Source organism: Lactuca serriola, chromosome 2 (genome assembly GCF_051521515.1).
Source record: "Lactuca serriola cultivar US96UC23 chromosome 2, Lser_US96UC23_V15, whole genome shotgun sequence".
NCBI classification, from domain to species: Eukaryota; Viridiplantae; Streptophyta; class Magnoliopsida; order Asterales; family Asteraceae; genus Lactuca; species Lactuca serriola.
Window position 1 is genome coordinate 143,434,566 of NC_136409.1, and position 21,066 is coordinate 143,455,631.

Here is a 21,066-nt window from a genome sequence, read left to right on the forward strand (position 1 = left end):
ATATTTGCAAAAGAGGTTACTTGTGATTTGTTAATATATTATAAGTATACCATATAAACAACCGAAATCCATTTGGATTTAATTAATTGAATTGGATCAAACCGATCCATCTAAACGAGCACTCGTGATCATCATGCCATTAAAGTTATGAATTGCCATTATAAATTGTGGCCATAAGCTATTTCCATCCATTTTTATTCTCCACCACCATTTTGAAACATTAAAGTTCCTTAAACACCCAATTTCAAGCCCTCTAATTTCTTGGGAGAAACAACTTTTTTCCATGCCACCCACCTGATTTTTCTATTGGACTCATCTCTAGCATTTTTCCTTGTACTTTCTATAGAACCAATGATGTTTAGTATAAGGGATCTTTATCACATGCTAACAAAATTATGATATTACAGGAGATGCATCTAAAGTTCTTCATATATTTATCACATGCTCTACAAAACAACTCACCAAGTGCACTTTCAATATTTTGTTGAGAACCACATCTAATTTCAAGATTCATGATATTATTGCTAGAGACTAGAGTAATCAAATACTAAAACCCATCTTTTAAATATCCATGATACCTTAAAAAAACATATCCAAGATTTTCTTAAAAAACTTCAACATGTTTAACACTTATGTCAGTACTATTTTTGGTAAGAACAATAAAGTTTTAACAAGTATGAAATTAAGCGTTGTTAAGCACACTAAACAAGTCATGAAATGATGGTCCAAATTAAGTATTTCATGTCTTGTAAAATTGTTTTTACATAACAAAAAGACTTGATATAAAGCCTCTTTTTACTATTTGAAAAGTAGTCTAGAAGACTTTTTTTTCGAAGTCCTCTTATATATTTCAAAGAAAAAAAAATCCTATTTGAAAAATAGTATAGAAGAACTATTTTTCATATTTGAAAAAGTAGTCTAGAAGACTTTTTCTTTTCAAAGTCGTCTTAGATATTTCATAGTCAACTATTAAATGCCAAAGTCAAACTAAATAACACCACTTGTCCTCCCTACTTTCTACGCACACCATTCACACACTATAAATGCACCTCCACCACCCCACTAATTAAATCATACAAACCACCATGAAAACATTCTCCATTCTAATTGTCGTCGGCGTACTTCTCGCCGGTATCCTCCACATCTCCGCCCAGAACTGTGGCTGTAGTCCGGATTTGTGCTGTAGCCAGTTTGGGTTTTGCGGCAGTGACGAAGCGTACTGTGGAGCCGGATGTCAGGAAGGGCCGTGCTTCGGACCTCCTCCGACGAATGATGTATCGGTTGCTAACGTCGTGACAGACTCATTCTTCAATGGAATCGTGGACCAATCTGACGCCAGTTGTGAAGGGAGAGGGTTTTATACACGCGCCGCCTTCCTGGAAGCTATTGGAAACTATCCTCAATTCGGTAGGGTTGGTACGGAAGAAGATTCCAGGCGAGAGATTGCAGCTTTCTTCGCACATGTCACCCATGAAACTGGACGTAAGCTCAATCTTCCACTTGTCTCCTTATGATTAATGGGTTATTTATCATGTAAATAAAAAATCCTTACTAAACTTACCAAATTTTTGAAAACGTTATAAAACCACACAATATTTAAAAAAAAAACGTTACAAAATCATTCAACCATGTAAATAATTTGAGAATTTAGTTTAGAAAATCGATAATAGCAATGTCTTCCAAATAGTACAAAAGTGCAATAGTCATGGTTATATTTTCGCAGATTTCCAAAGTAATATGATATTAATTTGAGTATTTTTTTTTTAAGTAGTAGTGTACATTAATATGCTTTGATAGAAATAAATAAAATGATGATATGCACAAATTAATGAAATTAAGTTGGTTTTTGTATTTAGCCTACTAAAAATTATTGAAGTATAGGACATAACTAAAACCGACATGAACTATTAAATTGAGTACTATATTAACTTTGAATTTGCATGCATGAATGAGCAGATTTTTGCTACATTGAAGAAATAAATGGTCCTTCAAGGGATTACTGTGATGAAAATAACACTCAATACCCATGTAACCCTAGCAAAGGGTACTATGGAAGAGGCCCAATTCAACTATCATGGAATTTCAACTATGGTCCAGCAGGAAGGAGCATCGGGTTCGATGGATTGAACAATCCTGAAATCGTGGCTACAGATCCAATTATCTCATTTCGAACCGCATTATGGTTTTGGATGAACAATGTCCAGTCAGTCCTACTTTCTGGCCAAGGGTTTGGAGCCACTATTCGAGTCATCAATGGACAACTCGAATGTGATGGAGCTAATCCAGATACAGTAAGTTCTCGTGTTAGGTATTACACAGACTATTGCAACCAACTTGGTGTTACGCCGGGTGATAACCTTAGGTGTTAGACTATTTGAACCTATATTTGTATACGAATTACAGATTTGACACTTGTACTTTGAGTTTATTTTTGTATCTCATGTGTTGTTTAACACATGAAAGTTATCTCTATTGATGTATTATATTTTTATTTATATCTTACTCATATAATAGCGGTTAATCTCTTCGACTTCCGGCATATATTGAAAATTTTCAAATGTTTCTTTTAGAGGTACAATATATGGTACTTTTATCCTATGCAAATATGTAACACATTGTGTCCACATGTATCTACGTAAATCAAAAGATCTTATGAGATCATATACATATTTTGTGCAAAAGAAAAATATAATATGCCAAGTGAATATCGATATGTTGTGCAGCTTAAACTTATATAGTTAAAATATGGTGAATACATGTTGAAAACAATTTGTTATTTATATTAACTATGAATAAAATAATATTTTACAACTAATTTGTTATATAAAATCGTAATGATTTTGATATTATTTTTGTACAACTATTATTTTTTGTACAACTACGTAACATACATAATTTATAACTTTATGTTTTGTTGAACTAGTATTATTCTTAACTAATTTAAAACTCATTTATTTGAAATTTTTTGAATTATTATAAAAAATATTTTTTGATATTCTTTTAGTTAATTTGACATGTCAATTTAGGTTTACACTTAAAATAGTTAAGCATTAAGCGTCAATGAAACATTTTATTATTTGTGACTAAAATATTGTTTTTGTGTAAAAACTATTCTAAGCAGCCCCAAACCCACACTATTTTTATGATATTGGTCTTTATTATATCACATATTAAAACAATTTTTTAATTAGATAATATTATTTTATTGAAGAATTTATCAAAATAGCCAAATTTCTTAGCTAAAAATAAAGAGGCTGTTTGGTAGCATCTGGAAGATTCATATCTGAATGATGCAGATACCTGGATGATATAGAGGCTCTTTATAAATCTGTATCTAAATAATAAATTGATGTTTGAATGTCTATCTCTTAATGAGGAAAATGACCATTTTAACCCTCTAAACTATATTTTGCATACAAATAAACATCATACAACATTCAGTTACATATCATACAACATCTAAATTTATCAATTTGATAATTCAAACTATGAATAAAAGATTAAAAGTAGATATAACTTGATCATAAATTTGGATTTCATAAAAATCGAATCTGTCAAAAACACCAAGCTTTGTTCATCAACCTGATCACAAGAAATCAGAACGTACCCGATAGAAATTGCACTGATGTCGACCAAGAATCTGTCAAAAACATAAAAATTGAGTAGAAGGAACACGATTAAAACACCAAACACATAGATAGAGCAGAAGGAACACGATTAAAACACAAATTTCATAGAAAACGAGCAGTAAAAACATGATTGAAACACCAATTTCGAGCAAAAAAACAAATCAAAAAACTTACCAGCGAAGGGGAGGATGCGAGGGGGAGGCGACAAAGTCAGAGATGGAGCAACGCTGCCTGAGGCTGGCAGGGGGAGGCGACGACGAAGCCGGTGGCTAGCAGGGAAGCTGTCGACGGGGATGATGAAGAGGGAGAATGAGGGAGGAGTGGTCGATATGTAGGAAGAAGGTGAAGAATAAAAAAGAGGCGGGCGATGTTTTATTGTTAGGGCAAGGATAATAGATGTAATTTTTTTTAATCCTTAGGTCTTACCGAATCAGATCTATTTTTTGGCACATCTTACTGGTTAAGAGGGTGAAAAAGGTTTAACCAAACACTCTGAATCTTAATCATTTAGATAAAGCCTCTTGATGGGATCATTAAGATGTCAAACAAACAACCCTTAAGACTTTTCCAAAACTAGCTAAAAGAATCCACATCGAGTCTTGCAAATCCCTTTCAAAAACAATTTGAATGCCACATAGGATGAGCCATTTCACTGTCTGCAAGGCTTGCAAAGGCAAACTCTATGGCCCACATGGATATTTAAAATTTAATACAAGGAATATCTTTGATTTTCTAAATATTTTATGAAGACTATTTTGATTTTAAATTGAAAGGCAAATCAATTAAAGCTTGATCACTCGAGAAATAGTGTACATATATTGTCCGATTAAATATAAAAAAGATCGTATTAAAACTATATTTACAAAAAAAGAATACGAATGATATTTGTATGTAAATATAATATTTTTATATTAGAACTTTTGTTACGTTATTTATTTTATTTTTAAATTGGTAAATTCATCTTATACAAAAAAAAACCAAAAACTAGTACTCTATTAAATGTATGGTTCTTGTTTTTTTTTTTTTACTTCAATAACCAATATATATATATATATATATATATATATATATATATATATATATATATATATATATATATATATATATATATATTAGTTGATGTGGCAGTGGGGACCATTTTTGAAAGATAAGTGTTATTGGTGTGAATAGTCATTGCAAAGTTGATGTGTTACAATTGAAAGATTAATGACATTGCACTGATGTGAATGACCTAAGTAAACTAAAGATAGTCAGATAGGGCAAACTCATCTGCAATTTCATTAAATGGATTGCAGAATTGTTGCCTGTTAACCGATTATATTTCAATTCTAGAAAAAGAGTTTCAATCTCATTTTAACATTCAAAGATAAAAGAAAAGTTCTCTTTGATGGCGGAAGACGAGGGTGATTAATAATGTTTTAAATATTTTATATATTGTAATATTGCTTTCTTGATTGGTTTTTATGGTATAGGCTGAAATGTAATAGTATTTTGAATGTCTTTGGCTTGAAATTTGCAAAATAAAGGACTCGTAGATAGCATGGCCACAACAAGTGTAATGCACATAATGTGCATTAACGACTTTTATATTCGCAGATGGCATGACCATCTATGATTTTGTTATTTATTTATTTATTTTTGTTGTTGTTGTTTCATTCTTATGTGGTATCTTCTATCATGTAGTAGTATTTTGGATAAACTCATTGTCCAAACATCAAATTACAAAAAAATTGTTGAAATCACAAGTGAGATGAGAGAAAAATGTCGATGATCTTATGCCATCTGTGATTTCATGTATGGAATAAATGACCAACCGATCATTTTTATAGAAAATATGGAACAATAGATGGCTCGACCATATGGTAGGCATGTTTGCCTCTTCTATGGTTTCATTGACTAGTTTTAGAAAAAAACCGTAATGTTTTGCTATTTTTGGCTAAATAATTAAGAAATTAAGTTATTTTTAAAAAATTTATCTATTTTAATTTGTTTTTTATTTTCTATAACTATCATAAATATTTTATTAGGATTTATAATATTAAAATATAATTTAATGTGATTTTTTAGTGTTTGAGTGTGTGTTTGGAGTTAAAAAGATTGGTTCGAGTTGTCTACTAATATTTCTGCAAATTACAGTTTTTACCTCTAAACTTTAGATTATTGATGTTTTTGCTAGTCTAAAATAAATTAAAATTTGTCTGAAAATTACAATTTTCCCATTAAATGAATATTCTAATTGATTTGTCGATATTAAAAATTAACTTTAAATTATCAAGCAAATATTAACAATTAATAATTCATGACGGATTGAAAAAAATTATAATTGTATACCATTTTACATTGTTGGAAATTAGGTTAAAACTACTTGATAAATTAACTTCAAATTTTCAAGAAAATGTTAAGAATTAATAATTCACGTTGGATTGAAAAAAATGGTAATTTCATACCATTTTACATTGTTTGAGTTTGGTTAAAACTACATGATTAATTATATAAAATTCTATACATTTTATGTGCGCCAAATTTAAGATATAGACATTATTTTATAGAACAATTTATTTTTGTTACAATTTGAATAAGTTATTTTTTAAATTGTTTGGTATTTACAACTTTAATTTAACTTATTTCACCCTTTTAAAATAATATATAATCAACATCTAACTTATATTAGTCACAAAGGTACCCAACTCATTCAACCCATTTAACATATTTGTGATATCATTCAACATTGGTTCTTCTTTATCATCATGTTCAACCCATTTGTCATATTAGTTTCACATCATTTCTTTTTCTCTTTTCTCTCTTTCATCTTTTTCAAGCTACAAAACAAGAAACTTATATTTTCCAACAATATATATATATATATATATATATATATATATATAATATTTTTCACTGCATATCTTTCAATTTGGAAGCATTTTGATGTGTTGAACGACCCGAACCCCCAAGCTACTGCTTAAAGCGATCCATAATCAGTCGTCAAAAATATGACGATTTATGTCGAGTAAGCTGACTATTTTCAAAAGTGTCGATATATGCTCTGGCCAACGTCACTTTTTGATTTCTGACTATTCTACGCATACAATTGGTCTAGGAATAACACAGTTTTAAAAAAAATGAATTGAAATGAGAAAGAAATTCAAAAAGTAAAATGGAATGGAATTGAAAAGAAGAAGACGTGTGGCTTTGAAATTGTATGAAGAGAGTATTTATAATGGTATAAAGAAAAAAAAAATTGAAAATGTAACCGTTGGAGCGAGTTCCACAACCCGCATTAACCTTCTTCTAGCGGTACTCTCTGTGCTTGGATCCATCTCCTCGGCGGTACTGCCCGCTATCCACCAGAGCCCACTTCCGTTACCCTCAATCCGTAGAGGTTTGAATACTGTTTATAAACTACAAACATGCTACTTTTCTTATATAGTACAGAGTTTTTATAAGATAAATAAAATTATTTTGTATAAAACATCTTCTCATTTATGAAACGTGCTATACTAATTTGTATCAAAAACAATTTAGTAAAAATATATATATTAATTTACTATTAAATATTTAACTAGTGCCGTATTAAGAGAAGGTTTTGGTAACAATATTGCATATTTCGGTCCTACAATTATTGACCCAAAAGAAACTAATCTATTTGTAAAAATTAGAGAAAAAACAACATTGCATAAAAAACAGTTGAGCATTAGTTTTGATAATTGGATACCTTACATAGCATAAATAAAAACATGTGTCATATGATCAATTCTCTGTTTGTACAATGTGCAGTTTTTTTTTTGGCGAAGGTGATAAATATATACTGTATAAATGAAATAGATCCAGCCCACTGTTGTATAATTTTGAACATGCCAGCTGGAAGATCCAACTTCCAACGCTTTGGAACAACAAAACACCAAAAGTATAAGTCTTGTTGGGTGACAAAGTTAGTTGGAAATATATTTATTTATGTGAAAACATATCTAAAATTAAACTTGTGACGGTTTGTGTGGTTTTATATTTAGTTATTTGATGAGAAAAGAGTTTTCAAGATATCAAATTACCTTAGGCGCCATCCTCCGCTACTCCAAACTTGCTTTGGGACAAAGCTTTGAACTTCACTCGCTTATCTAATGAAATGAAAAGAAATACATTAAAGGTTTGACAATGATTGCAGAAAAGCAAAACATGAACTATTTATCACTACAACATTATGGTATAGTTATTATCAGCTTTCGAACCCTAAAAAGTAATACATAAGAATGACATCTACATACCTTTAAAGCAAACGGCTTCTCTACCGAAACGTTCACATGATGGCATATATGAATCAAACTCACCCACCATTCGCCATTTTCTTAGGATGTATTCCCCTGTTGTTACCTGAAATCCGCTGAGATCTCCACCAATGATATGATTCCATGACTTGTAATAACCCAACACGTCGTCTTCTTCATATGTTTCTCTGTCATCATACACCAAATTCACCCCACACTCCATTGTAACATGATGACAAATAAATGTGTCTTTATTCATGGTAATAGTAACGTGGTCACCACATTCCATCTCATTCATCCCAAACATCCAATGACTTACCAAAGTGAAACTCTTTCCAATGACATCAACTCTACGAATGTAATGTTCGTATACCCAGATGCGGTTCTTTGTTATATTATTAATTGTGATCGCTGGCAAATAAAAGAACTCATCAGATAGATATGTTAGCACACAGCAGAAATTCAACCCTCTGAGCTTGAACTTGTTTGGTAACGATGGGACACTAAATGATATTGATGGCCCCTTGCTTCTATCCATAATCCAATTTGGCATCTCTCCACCTCCATAAATTGTGCTGAATATTCCAAATTCATAATACATCTGCCAGATATAACCATCTTCATTAATTATACATAAATAAACATTCAAACAAAAACAGATAGTTAACTAGAGCAAACCTGGATTTCAGATTCTTCTGATCCTATACCCGAAACCGAAACATCAGCCGACAAGCGCCTTTCGACGTTAAGGAAGTCTAGCTTAGTCCACCCCAAACTATGTAATAACTTTTCCTCAACACCTTCCAATGATTGGATCTTCACTATGCCTTCAATTTCAAACAATGAAGGTGCTAAAATCTTCCAGTCTATTATGAACTCAAGTGGTGACATTTTTGGATCAAATACAATTTTCCGTAGCAAATACTTATTAGGATAAGAATGGAGGTCCAAATATGTGAGTGATTGTGGAGGATGCTCGACCGATGTCAACATATTACAGTCTCTCATATTAAGTGTCTCGAGGCTAGGAAGACTTCTCACACAATTGGGTAGGGAAACCATAGGATTACCATTTAAATATAATTCCTTTAACATGGATAGACAACTGAAGTCCATGGGAAAAGATTTGGTGGATAAATTATTATTTGCAAGTGACAGACGTACTAAAGATCTCGGTAAAGAAATCGCAAATAACTTTGAATAACTTGGTATAGCCTCCAAACTGGTGGAAGGATAGGTTATTGTGTTTATGCCGATGTTGAAAGCCTTAAGCATATCCAATGGACTCGTATCCCTAATCTTGATTCGAGATTCACCAAGATGGCAACCGTTTAGCAATAGTGTTTTAACTTTTTTTAACATGCCTAAGCTTCTTGGAAATTTTTCAAGCTTGTTGCAGTAGCTCAGATCAATGAGGACAAGTTCAACGCATTGCTCAATTGATTCACAAACCTCAAGCAGACCAATACAACCTTTCAGTATTAACCTCTCAAGTTTAGGGAGATGGTCAAAGCCACGAAGACTATGAAGCTGTTCACAAAAACTTAAATTAAGAATCTTCAATGATCCAAGCAACCTTTTATCTTCCGAGGACGATCCAATCAATTGCTGAAATTGAGATAAGTTAGGATAGTAGTGAATTTTATAAACTCAAGATAGAAGAGTGATAAATGGAGATAAGTTACCTTTAGCCTCGTATGAATTCGTTGTGGATAACTATAAAAAATCCCAAATGATTCAATATTGCTATATGACATGTCAAGAGCAACCAGATTCTCCATCGGTAACTCTGAAGGTAAAGACTTCAAAGGGAACCCATGCATACACAACCATCTCAATTCTTCTGGAAAATTCTTGTAAGATCCGGTGATTTGCAGATAGTTGAGTTGTAGCAGCATTAGCATATCCATCTTACTCAATGCATCTGTTTTCAACTCAAGTGATCCTTGTAACTTCTCTTTCTCAAGCATGCTCATGTCAAGGGTGAGGCCAAGAACATTTTCTGTGCCCTAAGAAAAAAGGGGACACAAAGATATTTTAAAATGTTATAAACATGTATATAGAAAATGCTTTAAATAAGTATACACGACCTCTTACCTTTTTCTGTTTCAACACTCTAAATGAGTCATGACCCCATAATCGACTTCGTTCCCATGGCTTGTAAGGTGATTCTTCACAAACCACAAATTTTCCCATCTCTTGAACCAACTGATGCATCATCAATTCATTATTCCATCTAATACTAAGAAGGCATTTGTCGATGAGATTTGTGATCCCAGTTTTTGTTTCTATATCACATGCTTCTAATATTGTTTCAGTAGCCTCTCTATCCATTCCAACGAAAAAACAAGCAATATGCTTAAACAAGTCTTTATCATTTTTGAATGGCAAAGAGTCAAAACTCATTCTCAAGACATTACTTATAGGGGGGCCATTTTCGTTCTTTAGCCTTTCCATGTACCCCTCCGAGTAAGATACATCACGATTATATAGAGACCTACCCAAAACTTTAAGAGCCAATGGATGTCCTTCACAATACTTAACTAGCTTTTTTGACACCTCCTCATAACCTACCTTGGGATCGTTGCACATAAATGCATGAAAACACAAAAGTTTTTGTGAATCAATCTCAGAAAGGCCTTTAAGCTTGTACGTTGTATGTTTGGGTTTAACATTCTTTTTGAATAGTGCACAACTATTTGTCAACCATGCATCCTTTGTTGTTATTATGATTTTGGTTCCCGGATGAAAACCTTTGCTTCCAACTAACACATTTAATTGGTTGATAGTACCAATATCATCTAGAACTAGAAACATTTTTTTTCGGGCTACTGCGTTCTCTATCATTGAGGTGTATATAGAGCCATCATGAATTTGAACTGAACTCGGTTTTGAAATGTCATCATAGAGTTGTTTTTGTACATCAATCATCCCATTAGATTTTTCATCACATATCCTATTAATATCTTCAATGAAACTGCTTGTGTCAAATTCATGAGAGTGTAACGCATAGACATATTTGGCTAACGACGTCTTCCCGATTCCACCCATTCCCAAAATAGTGAGTATATCTGTCGTATGTGATGATGCATCTTTCAACCATGAAGTAACAAACTTAATGGAATCATCCATCCCAATAAGCTGAGGCAGTGGAAACCTTGAGGATATGTGTAATCTACGGAAGATGTCCTTAACAATTTCATCAATAAGCTCCACCTCTAGCCTGGAATATGACTTAAGTAAGAACCACAAAACCACAATCCAAAAAGCTAACATACCATATTGAGATTTAATTTTTCCAAAGATCCAAATCAAATTCTATCATATTAAGGTATTATTTTTTTTAAGTTTTTCACATCATAAACATTATTGTATTTGCAGCATATGATGTACAATGTCATAATTACTATCTATAATAAGAGCCGAGCTACCAATGTAATCCAAAATTTCATTAATAGTTCACCAAATTTCATCGTGTTTCTACAAAACCATCAAACTCAAAGATACAAACATGGTTTCGCATGATTCAAAACAAAATGTGAGTAGGTGGTTATAAGTTAACCTTTACTACTTACAAGTAAGAGAATTTAATTATCATAATAAAGGATTATATGCTTTGTAGGTGGAATGATAAACAAAATAGTAGATGATATAGAAACTAGATGCATTACCACCATTCTTCTTCTTCTTTTTTTTGTATTTGTTTTTGTTTTTTTTTTTTTTTTGGTAAAAAGCATATAAATAGATTAACCTACCTATGGGGATGAGCTTTATTACCATCGGAACCGAAACTAGACCGAATTTAGTAATAAGGCTCGGTTATCGGTTCTCCACTTTTAGAAAAATCGGTTTTGGTTCTACAAAACCCAATTAAAAATCCGGAACCGGAACGGAATTTTAGTTAAAATCCATGCAAATCTTTTTTGAAAATATCATCTCATTATCCTAATCTATTCCTAATATAAGTGTGTTACAATTTATGAGATGCCTTTGTAGAATTCAGCATCAAATGTATTACTTTCTTTTCCTGTATCATCACTTTTTTTTTTGGAATATGTCCATCTTTTTAAAACGTGCATATCTCTTTCATATTAAGTCGAAATTACTTGATTTTTTTCTAGCATTAGTTTTAGTATTTGTATTTCGTTTTTAAACCGTACAAACACATATTTTGGTTAGATACTGAATCAACTACAAGACCCAAAAGACAGCATATCGTTGCTGCATATTTTCTGTTTCAACACTTTTTGGTTGGAATTTGTCCCTCTTTTTGAAATGCACATAACTCACTCATCTGAAGTCGAAATTAATTGATTTTTCTTTCAAAATGTAATTTGGTGTTTGTACTTCATTTTAAACTGTACAAATACATATTTTAGTTAGATATTGAATCAGCTACGGGCCTGAAAGACAGCATATCAATGTTGCATGATTTTCTTTTTCAGCACTTATTTTTAATTTGGAATCTGTCCACCTTTTTAAAATGTACATAACTCACTCATATGAAGTCATAAATACTTGATTTTTTTTCCAGCATGTAATTTGGTGTTTGTATTTCACTTTAAACGGTACAATCACATATTTTAGTTAGATATTGAATCAGCTGCAGGCCCTAGAAGACAACATATCAATGCTGCATACTTTCAGTTTTTATAACTTTTTTTTTTGGAATCTGTCCCGCTTTTTTAAGATGCACATAATTCACTCATATGTAGTGGGAATTACTTGATTTTATAGTTGAAACTTGGTTATTTGAATTGTATTCAACTCAGTTTTTCATTTTATGGTGGTTGAAAGTGCATTATTGTTCTTGGTTCCATTTTGAAAGTGCATGGTCATTCTTGGTTCCAATTTTAAATAATTGAAAAAATTAGATTCAATTCTTAAGTGTATCTTTATCCAAATTTAAATGCATCAAAAACATGCCTATTTGATGATTATGAAGAAATATATTGAAATGCATAAAGAGGAAGTAGACAATGACTTTTCATGAACTATTTAAACAATATAAAAGGAGTTCAGAAATACGGGTAAGGAAGTAGTCACCTGCCATTTGCATCCACCCCTTTTAAATCAGCAACTTCTGTAAGCGCTTTATTCCATCGGTCCATCTTTTGAGCCCATTGATATCTTTTATCTGCATTTGTCTCCGCCTCCATCATCCGTGTATACTTAGCCATTGCATCTCCAAAGCTACTTTGTTGCTTCCTGACATCGGTCGGCTCAACATGATAAAATATAGGGATTACAATAAGTTTAGATGTCCTACGCTGCTTAAGAATCAACACCAATTCCTCAAGACACCAAGTGGAAGTAGCATAATTCTTGGACAACACAATAATAGAAGCCCTAGATGCTTTAATTGCATTCTCCAATTCTGGTTTCAAATCTTCCCCGGTTTCAATCTCTTCATCATCCAAGAAGGTAGTGATTTTGGCATGAATGAGGGCATTATAAAGGTGATTAGTGAAACTATGACGAGTGTCAACACCTCTAAAACTTAAAAATATGTCATATCTATGAGCTTCAGATGATGAAGAAGATGAAGCTTCTTCAGATATTTCATTGAGCTCAACCATTATGAGTTATAGGTTGATTCTTGTTTAATTCTTGTTTCTCCCAATAAGATAGTATTGTGTTACGAAGCTTTTGAATCTCACGCTTTCCTAAATCTCAGGATCCCACACATAATATCCCTACAAAAAAATCCAAAATTTTAATAACTATGCTACTTAAGTCTAATCAAACAATTTAAACCTTGCTAATGATACCTTATATTCTACAAAATAGAAATTTGAAGTGTTTAAATAACAACACATATGCACCTCATTACGTTTCCATGTGAATTTAATATGCTTCGGAAATAACCAACATATATACAGCTACATATTAATATACTCACCATAACATTAAGATGAAAATTATTTAAAAATTGATTACTCGGTGCAAGAAAAAACATCGAACATATCTACTCAATTAACCTACAAAACCTATATTTTTGATCTGATTAACCCATCATAAGCATTCCTAGAACTGTCTAAACAACTACAAGATCCAGTATTACATACATTCTATAAAAGGAATTGCAAAACGTATAGACCATTTCCAAACTTTCACTAGATATGAACAAACAATTAAAAGATTCAAACGCAAGAAAGAATAAGTTTCTCGACATGATTGTTTATAGATCCCCAATATTAGCAAGAACAATCTTTTCAAATTTGAATTCAATTATCCAGATTGATATGAATTTGAAACCAACTAATCATTCAGCTTTTCAACATTTGATTACAAAGTCTATAATACATGATAATTCGGAGGTATGCAATACTTGATTGATTTCGGATCTAGTCTTTGCCCTAGCAAAATCCTAATTTTGATTCAAAGAATATAACACCCAAAAATTCTTTAAAGGAACCCACGTGTCTTACAATATGGATTAACAGATCAGCAAGTTTTGAACAAGGGGAAAATCACCAGAAACCTTAGCATTATTACAATCGCATATTAAAAACACTCATATGTAGAAAATCTAATCATGTTTGTGAATTGGATTATATAGAGGAAGTAAGGAAGTACATGTTCGACTATGTACTACAACCCTAAAATGATATACAAAAATGAACAAAAGTAATTGAAATAATCAAAATAACAATTATCTGTTAACGAACAAGCAAATGATTATGATGTGAGAAGTACAGTGCGAACGGAGGTAATCCGACCGGTAAACGGCGAGTCAACGACGGATGAAGAGAGGGAGACGGTAGAATCAGAAAAGAAAAGGAAGGAAATATAAACAACTTGTTTAAAAAATACATAAATAAATATAAATATAAATAAATAAACAACAAAACAAACTAGTAAAAGTCAAGGAATCTTGATGAACAGCGAAGACTCCGTAAAACCCTTCAAAAAGAACTGGGCTTGCGGAAAAAATAAAGACTAAAACCTTTCAACCATTCTTTAATTAAACTAATGGATTATTTAAAATAGGGTGTTTTTATTAATCGATTATCTTTCTGGGACTATGAATATGTCATTAGATTTTGGTTTAGATGATTTGATTTTAGAAGGACTAAAAATATATTGTATGTTTGGTTGAATTTTTTTTTTTTTTTGAAAGGAATATATTGTATGTTTTAAAACTCCTCAACCATCCCTTTAAAGTGATTGTTGGTAATAATAATAATAATAAAAAAGATATGGTGTTTTATATTAATGGATTATTTTCCTGGGACTATGAAAGAATATGTTGATGGATTTTGGTTTTTAGATGATTTTATTTTAGATGGATTGAAAATATAATGTATTTTCTTTTAATGGAATTAAAATCCATGCTTTTTCGAGCTTGTTTGGCTTGTAATTTTTTTTTAATATTATATATATATATATATATATATATATATATATATATATATATATATATATATATATATATATTACCAAAATATGTATGTTAGGCAATTTACTATTCATTACCTGTAAGCATAATCATTTTTTAAGTTTTGATACTTATGGTTCTTTTTACATTTTTCTTCCTTTATTTTATTTGTTTTTATATTTTGTATCCTGAACAAATTTTGATATAACAATTTTTATCCTTATAGTTTTAAAATTTTATATATATTAATTACCAAAATAGGTATGTGAGGCAATTCACTATTTATTCCACCTAAGCATAATCATTTTTTAAGTTTTCATACTTGCGGTTCTTTTTACATTTTTCTCCCTTTACTTTTATTTGTTTTTATATTTTGTACTCTGAATTAATTTTGATATAACAATTTTTATCCTTATAGTTTTAAAATTTATATATATTTATATTCTTTCTCCTTAATTAATTTTTATTTAACAGTTTTCACCCATTATAATTTTAAAGTTAAATTATTAGTATTTTATACATTATAATATCAATTGTTTGTATCCATATTTTATTTTGATATTTTTGTGTTTCACTTTACATGATTTAATTATCTTAATGATATATATGGTGTCAAACTACATTTTTTAACATACCGGATCTTCTGCAGCAACGTGCGGATGGTCTAAACCCTAGTTTATGTTAAAAATAAAAATATTGATTTAGATTTTTCTTTTACGCATTTGTTGTTTAATAAATAACAAATAAAATAAGTTACAAATAAATATAAAAGAAAAAAACATTCTCTAAAAACATTCCAAAATATAAATAAATTACAAATAGTTGTTAGACCTCCTCGATCAAAAACTTACTTTTTGACATAATCAAAAATGATCTATATGATATGTATTTTTTATGTGTTTTTGTTTAAAGTATAACTTTTTTGGATTGTGAATCCTTTTTACTATTTTGTATATAAAAAAAGTATTTCCTCAAATTGAAAAAACTATTATATCCTTCTTCATTTTTTTAATAATTTTTTAAATTTCTAATAAATAATAAAATAAAATGGGTCTCTCTCTCTCTCTCTCTCTCTCTCTCTATATATATATATATATATATATATATATATATATATATATATATATACACACACACACACACACAAAACTTCATTCCACCATCATCTTTACATATCAAATAACATCATCATTCAAAATTATCTTCACTTCCATCGATTATCAAAAGAAAAATTCACAAATCTTAATCCATTTCAAGAATCGTCATCGATTATCATAATCATTGAATTAATCTCCAAATCGATTTCAAGGGTAAGGACTGAATGTCAAATCAGAACATCAATTTGAATTCAATCAAACATAAGAACAACATTTTATCAATCCAAGTACAAATAAAAATAAAGAAAAATATGATCCTTGTATATGAGATTAGTCTAACAGGAAACAATAATGAATCGGCAGATGAGGTAGAATCAATTTACAAATTGTAAAGCAAATTGTGAATGATAAAACAAATCGCGTGATCTAATGATGCATAGATGGAACAATTAGATATCATCATCAAGGAATCGATTGGGATATTTCTTTATTTCGAGATACAAGTTGCATAATTCAGAACATACGACTCAAGAACAAGAAAAGTCAAATAAAAAAACACCCCTCTTGTTACCATTTCATTAGAGGAAGAAGATAGGGCTCCACTGTTCATCATCTTCTGTGAACTATACCAAATTTTCTCGAATTAACCATCAACACTAACTGAATCCAACTAGTAACTTTAATATTTCCCTAGCTAACACCCATCCATATAGTTTATATGGCGTCCACGTCCCATTTGGTCAACAAGAACAAATCTCAACTTTTCATAAATTAGAAATTTTAGTCCCTCTAACAAAGTTAATTCAATTTGACTCTATTTAACATCTAATTGATTTTTACCATTAAGGGAAATTTCCACAAAAGTCCTAATATTTTACCCTAATTAACGAAAAATTCCCAAACTAAAACTTGTTTATGAAAAAGCATGAATTACTGATAAAAATGATGATTTGACCTATTTTTTCTCTGTTTACCGGTTTCATTACTTACCTGATTCCAACATAGTTCCATTATTTTACCATAATTTACGAATAAGTCCCAAAACCAAAATTAAGTGATGCTTTGGCCCTTTTCTCCATATAACATACATTTTATCGGTTTCGTTGTTGACCTAGACACTTGGTCATTAAATGAGCTAATGAGATGGATATGTTGGGTTATATAATGTTATGTTTACCATAAAACTTAATATCATGATGTATTGTATATTTTTTGGAATATAAAATGCATCCAACGAACACTACAATAATTATATAAGCTAGCAACAACTTCGTCATTTTTTAAGTTTATAAGAAATTTCAAATCATCTGTCTAATTTTATGTAATCCAGTATATCAATCTCATTGGCTCATCCCCCCCCCCCCCCCCCACACACACACACATATCTTACCGATCTCATTACTGACCTGGATACATAGTCATAAATTAGCTGATGAGATAGATGTCAAATTTAATGATAAACATAGCATTATATAACTCATCATATTTATCTCTTATCAGCTCATTTAATGACTAGACGTCCATGTCAGCAATGAAGTTTGGTAAAATGTATGTTACATGGAGAAACAGTTAAATCGTCACTTAATTTTAGTTTGAGACTTATTCATAAATTATGGTAAAATAATGAAACTTTAATGGAACCAAGTAAGTAATGAAATCGGTTAACTGGAAACAAGGGGACAAATCATCATTTCTACTGGTAATATGTTTTTTCATAAACAAAATTTAGTTTGAAATTTTTTCGTAAACTAGGGTAAAGGTTTAGAACTTTTCTGGAGATTTCTCTTATATTTATCATCAATATCTACCTAATTATATTTAATTTACTTAATTATTACTTTTTTATTTTATTAATTTATTTCTGAACAATATTTATTAAAAATGGCCCAAACTTCAAATGAGTTGTGGAATAATAAATAGGCCGAGTAAAAGTCGCATTTGATGCAGAAAAGCCTTATCAAGCTGTGAAATGAGCCTGTTGTGGTCATTCTATAAATTGTAAAAAAAATCATTTTCTCATTTTTTTACACTATCATTTTGTTTCACACATATTAAGAAATTCTCTCTCAATGGAACAAGACGACAACAATTTACCGGATAAAGTAGGTTTTTCTGTCTTTTAGGCCGGACGGAGTGGACTGCAGGGAACCCGCGGGATCGGTTCCCGCACTTAAGCACACCGCACCGTGGGTGCGGGAAAGGAACGGTGGGAAGAGGCTGGGGGAGAGAGAGTCCCGCTCTCTCTCTCTTCTAACCATTGGGTGACACGTTTTTTTTTACTCCAAACGGCTATATAGCCGTTATATATATATATATATATATATATATATATATATATATATATATATATATATATATATATATATATATATATTCTTTTTTCCTTCCCTTTTCTTAATCTATAAATACTCAAACATTTTATCATTTTTTTAACCTATAATCTATATTTCTCTCTAAAAAATATTACTCAAAATATCATCATCTTCATCAACCGATTTGACGGCGGTAGAGGATGTTAAGTTTATCGGTTCCGTCATGGCGAAAATGGTTGCATACTATCAAAACCGACTAGGTGAAACATCACGTGCATGACCTAACCTAAGAAAGCAGCTGTTACGTAGAAATCACGAAGTCGGACATGATCGTCTTATAGAAGATTATTTTGTAGATGACACCGTCTACGCTGTAAAGTTTCGACGTCGGTTCCGGATGAGGAAAGAACTATTCTTACGTATTGTTGGCGATTTGGAAGGTCGCTTTCCATATTTCCAATGGAAAATGGATGCAAGGCGGGTAAAAGGTTTCTCTCTCATTCAAAATGCACGGCTGCAATTCGTCAGCTAGCATACGGCATGGGCGCAGATAAATGGGACGAGTATTTTAGGATGTCAAAGCGTACCATGCGAGAGTGTGTGTACAAGTTCTGCAAAGCGATCTGTTTGGTTTATGGGCAACGATATTTGCTCAAACCAACTATCAACGATATCCACCAATTGTACACGGTGCATGAAGGCAAGCATGGATTCCCTGGAATGCTAGGTAGTGTTGATTGCATGCATTGGAGTTGGTCATTATGCCCCAACGCATGGCGTGGTCAGTACATGAGAGGTGACCAAAAAGTGTCGACAGTCATTCTAGAGGCTATTGCATTACATGATCTTTGGATATGGCATGCATTCTTTGGTCCAGCTGGTGCAAACAATGACATCAATGTGCTAGACAATCGCCGGTATTCAATGATATCTACCTTGGAAAGTCACACGATGTATCTTTTCAAGCAAATAGGGTAGCATATAAGCGTGGATACTATCTTGCTGACGATATATATCCTCCCTTGTCTGTTTTTGTGAAATCGTTTACATGTCCTAACGACCCGAAAAGGAAAAAGTTTAAAGAGGCACAAGAGTCAGCTAGGAAGGATGTGGAGCTAGCATTTGGTGTACTTAAGAGACGTTGGCAAGTACTAACGGTCGGGGCAAGGTCATATGAGGTGAAAAGGTTACAACACGTAATGTATGCATGTATCATATTGCATAATATGATTCTTGAAGACAAAGGAAGAGCGATATGTCGGTACAACGAGAATGAAGTTATTCCAAATGTTGAAGGAGTAGTCGTTGGTACACAAGAGTATAGGGTGAATAGAAGAGAAGTACACAATCGCGACATTCATCACGCCTTTCGTGCTGATTTGGTGGAGCACATTTATAGGGCTCATATTCAGCCCCCGTTAGAGTTTGTGACAACCGGCAAACTTTTGGTCAAAGTCAGAGTAAAGTCAAGGTCAACGGACCATCTGGTCAACTCAACTAGTGCTTATATGTTAGGAGATTCTTTATGTTTCCTAATGTTCAACTATAATTCCTAATGAAAAGTAACACTTGAAAGTCTCAAAAGTTCAAAATTTAAAACCCTGATTTGATTTGGGGAAGTAACAGCTCAATAAAGCACTATTGAGTGCCCTTCGGGGGTGTATAACACGCAAAATAGAATATATCTAAGTCTAAGGACCTTGCACTACGAAGAAAAACACTAATAAATGCTCCCGACCAAGTCTCTCCCAATCTCTCCCACTGTATCTCTCTCTCACAAATCTCTCCAAGAAAATGAAGTCTTTTCTCAAATCTCTCCAAGAATATCAAATCTCTCCAAGTATGTGAAATCTCTCCCAAATCTCTCCAAGTACGAGAAATGTCTCCCAAATCTCTCCAAGTATGTGAAATCTCTCTCAAATCTCTCCAAGTATGTGAAATCTCTCCCAAATCTCTACAAGTACGAGAAATCTCTCCCAAATCTCCCTACGTACCTTCCTTAATCGAAAACAACCCAAAACCGGAGGAGAGAACCCAAAAGGACCCTCTTGGTTCGAAACCCTCTTGGTCCTGAACCTCTTAGTCCAGAACCCTCTTGGTCCGGAATGCCTTCTAAGGAACCAAGAGGACTCGCTAGTTCAGAATCCCCCCTAGCTTCGGACTGTAACATCCTGTTTAGAATATAATAATTAAATGATAAACCTGGAACCCGAGAAGCTGATTGTATTATTATTATATGGCATTGTAGCCCAAAATCAAATAATAATTAGTTGGGAGTGGATTTCGGAAAGCCAAATGGCAGGATTTGAATCTCCGGGGATCAAAATGTAATTTTGGGATTTATTTTGTAAAGATTTATAGAAGTTAAGAGTTAAAATGTAAGTTCCG

General features: G+C 31.9%; 2 protein-coding genes across 4 annotated transcripts; one reads left to right on the plus strand and one right to left on the minus strand.

Annotated features, from left to right (window-relative positions):
* The first annotated feature begins 1,057 nt into the window (after positions 1-1,057).
* LOC145086917 (endochitinase EP3-like) lies at positions 1,058-2,530 on the plus strand. Its single transcript, XM_079024766.1, has 2 exons — positions 1,058-1,482; positions 1,957-2,530. Exons 1-2 carry the CDS (start codon positions 1,086-1,088, stop codon positions 2,367-2,369), a joined length of 810 nt encoding a protein of 269 aa, XP_078880892.1. The 5' UTR covers positions 1,058-1,085; the 3' UTR covers positions 2,370-2,530.
* A 4,207-nt stretch (positions 2,531-6,737) lies between these two features.
* LOC145086918 (disease resistance protein RUN1-like) lies at positions 6,738-14,686 on the minus strand. 3 transcript variants are annotated; one of them, XM_079024767.1, is made up of 8 exons: positions 14,588-14,686; positions 12,935-13,584; positions 9,986-11,111; positions 9,574-9,897; positions 8,567-9,496; positions 7,889-8,489; positions 7,676-7,741; positions 6,738-7,028 (listed from the first exon to the last, which is right to left on the minus strand). In XM_079024767.1, the coding sequence occupies exons 2-7, from the start codon at positions 13,465-13,467 to the stop codon at positions 7,677-7,679; spliced, it is 3,579 nt and encodes a 1,192-aa protein (XP_078880893.1). In that variant the 5' UTR covers positions 13,468-13,584; positions 14,588-14,686; the 3' UTR covers positions 6,738-7,028; position 7,676. The 3 variants fall into 3 exon arrangements, with proteins under 3 accessions (XP_078880893.1, XP_078880896.1, XP_078880894.1); XM_079024770.1 differs by having other exon boundaries at positions 6,738-7,039; XM_079024768.1 differs by lacking the exon at positions 6,738-7,028 and adding an exon at positions 7,299-7,509.
* Between the last annotated feature and the right edge of the window lie 6,380 nt (positions 14,687-21,066).

Excerpts from the sequence above, each read along its gene's own strand:
- LOC145086917 (XM_079024766.1), top strand. The coding sequence starts at position 1,086 with ATGAAAACATTCTCCATTCTAATTGTCGTCGGCGTACTTCTCGCCGGT. Across the intron at positions 1,483-1,956 it reads TGTCACCCATGAAACTGGAC|ATTTTTGCTACATTGAAGAA; the intron begins GTAAGCTCAATC and ends ATGAATGAGCAG.
- LOC145086918 (XM_079024767.1), bottom strand. The coding sequence starts at position 13,467 with ATGGTTGAGCTCAATGAAATATCTGAAGAAGCTTCATCTTCTTCATCA. Across the intron at positions 9,898-9,985 it reads GAGTGTTGAAACAGAAAAAG|GGCACAGAAAATGTTCTTGG; the intron begins GTAAGAGGTCGT and ends CTTTTTTCTTAG. Across the intron at positions 8,490-8,566 it reads CAGAAGAATCTGAAATCCAG|ATGTATTATGAATTTGGAAT; the intron begins GTTTGCTCTAGT and ends TATATCTGGCAG.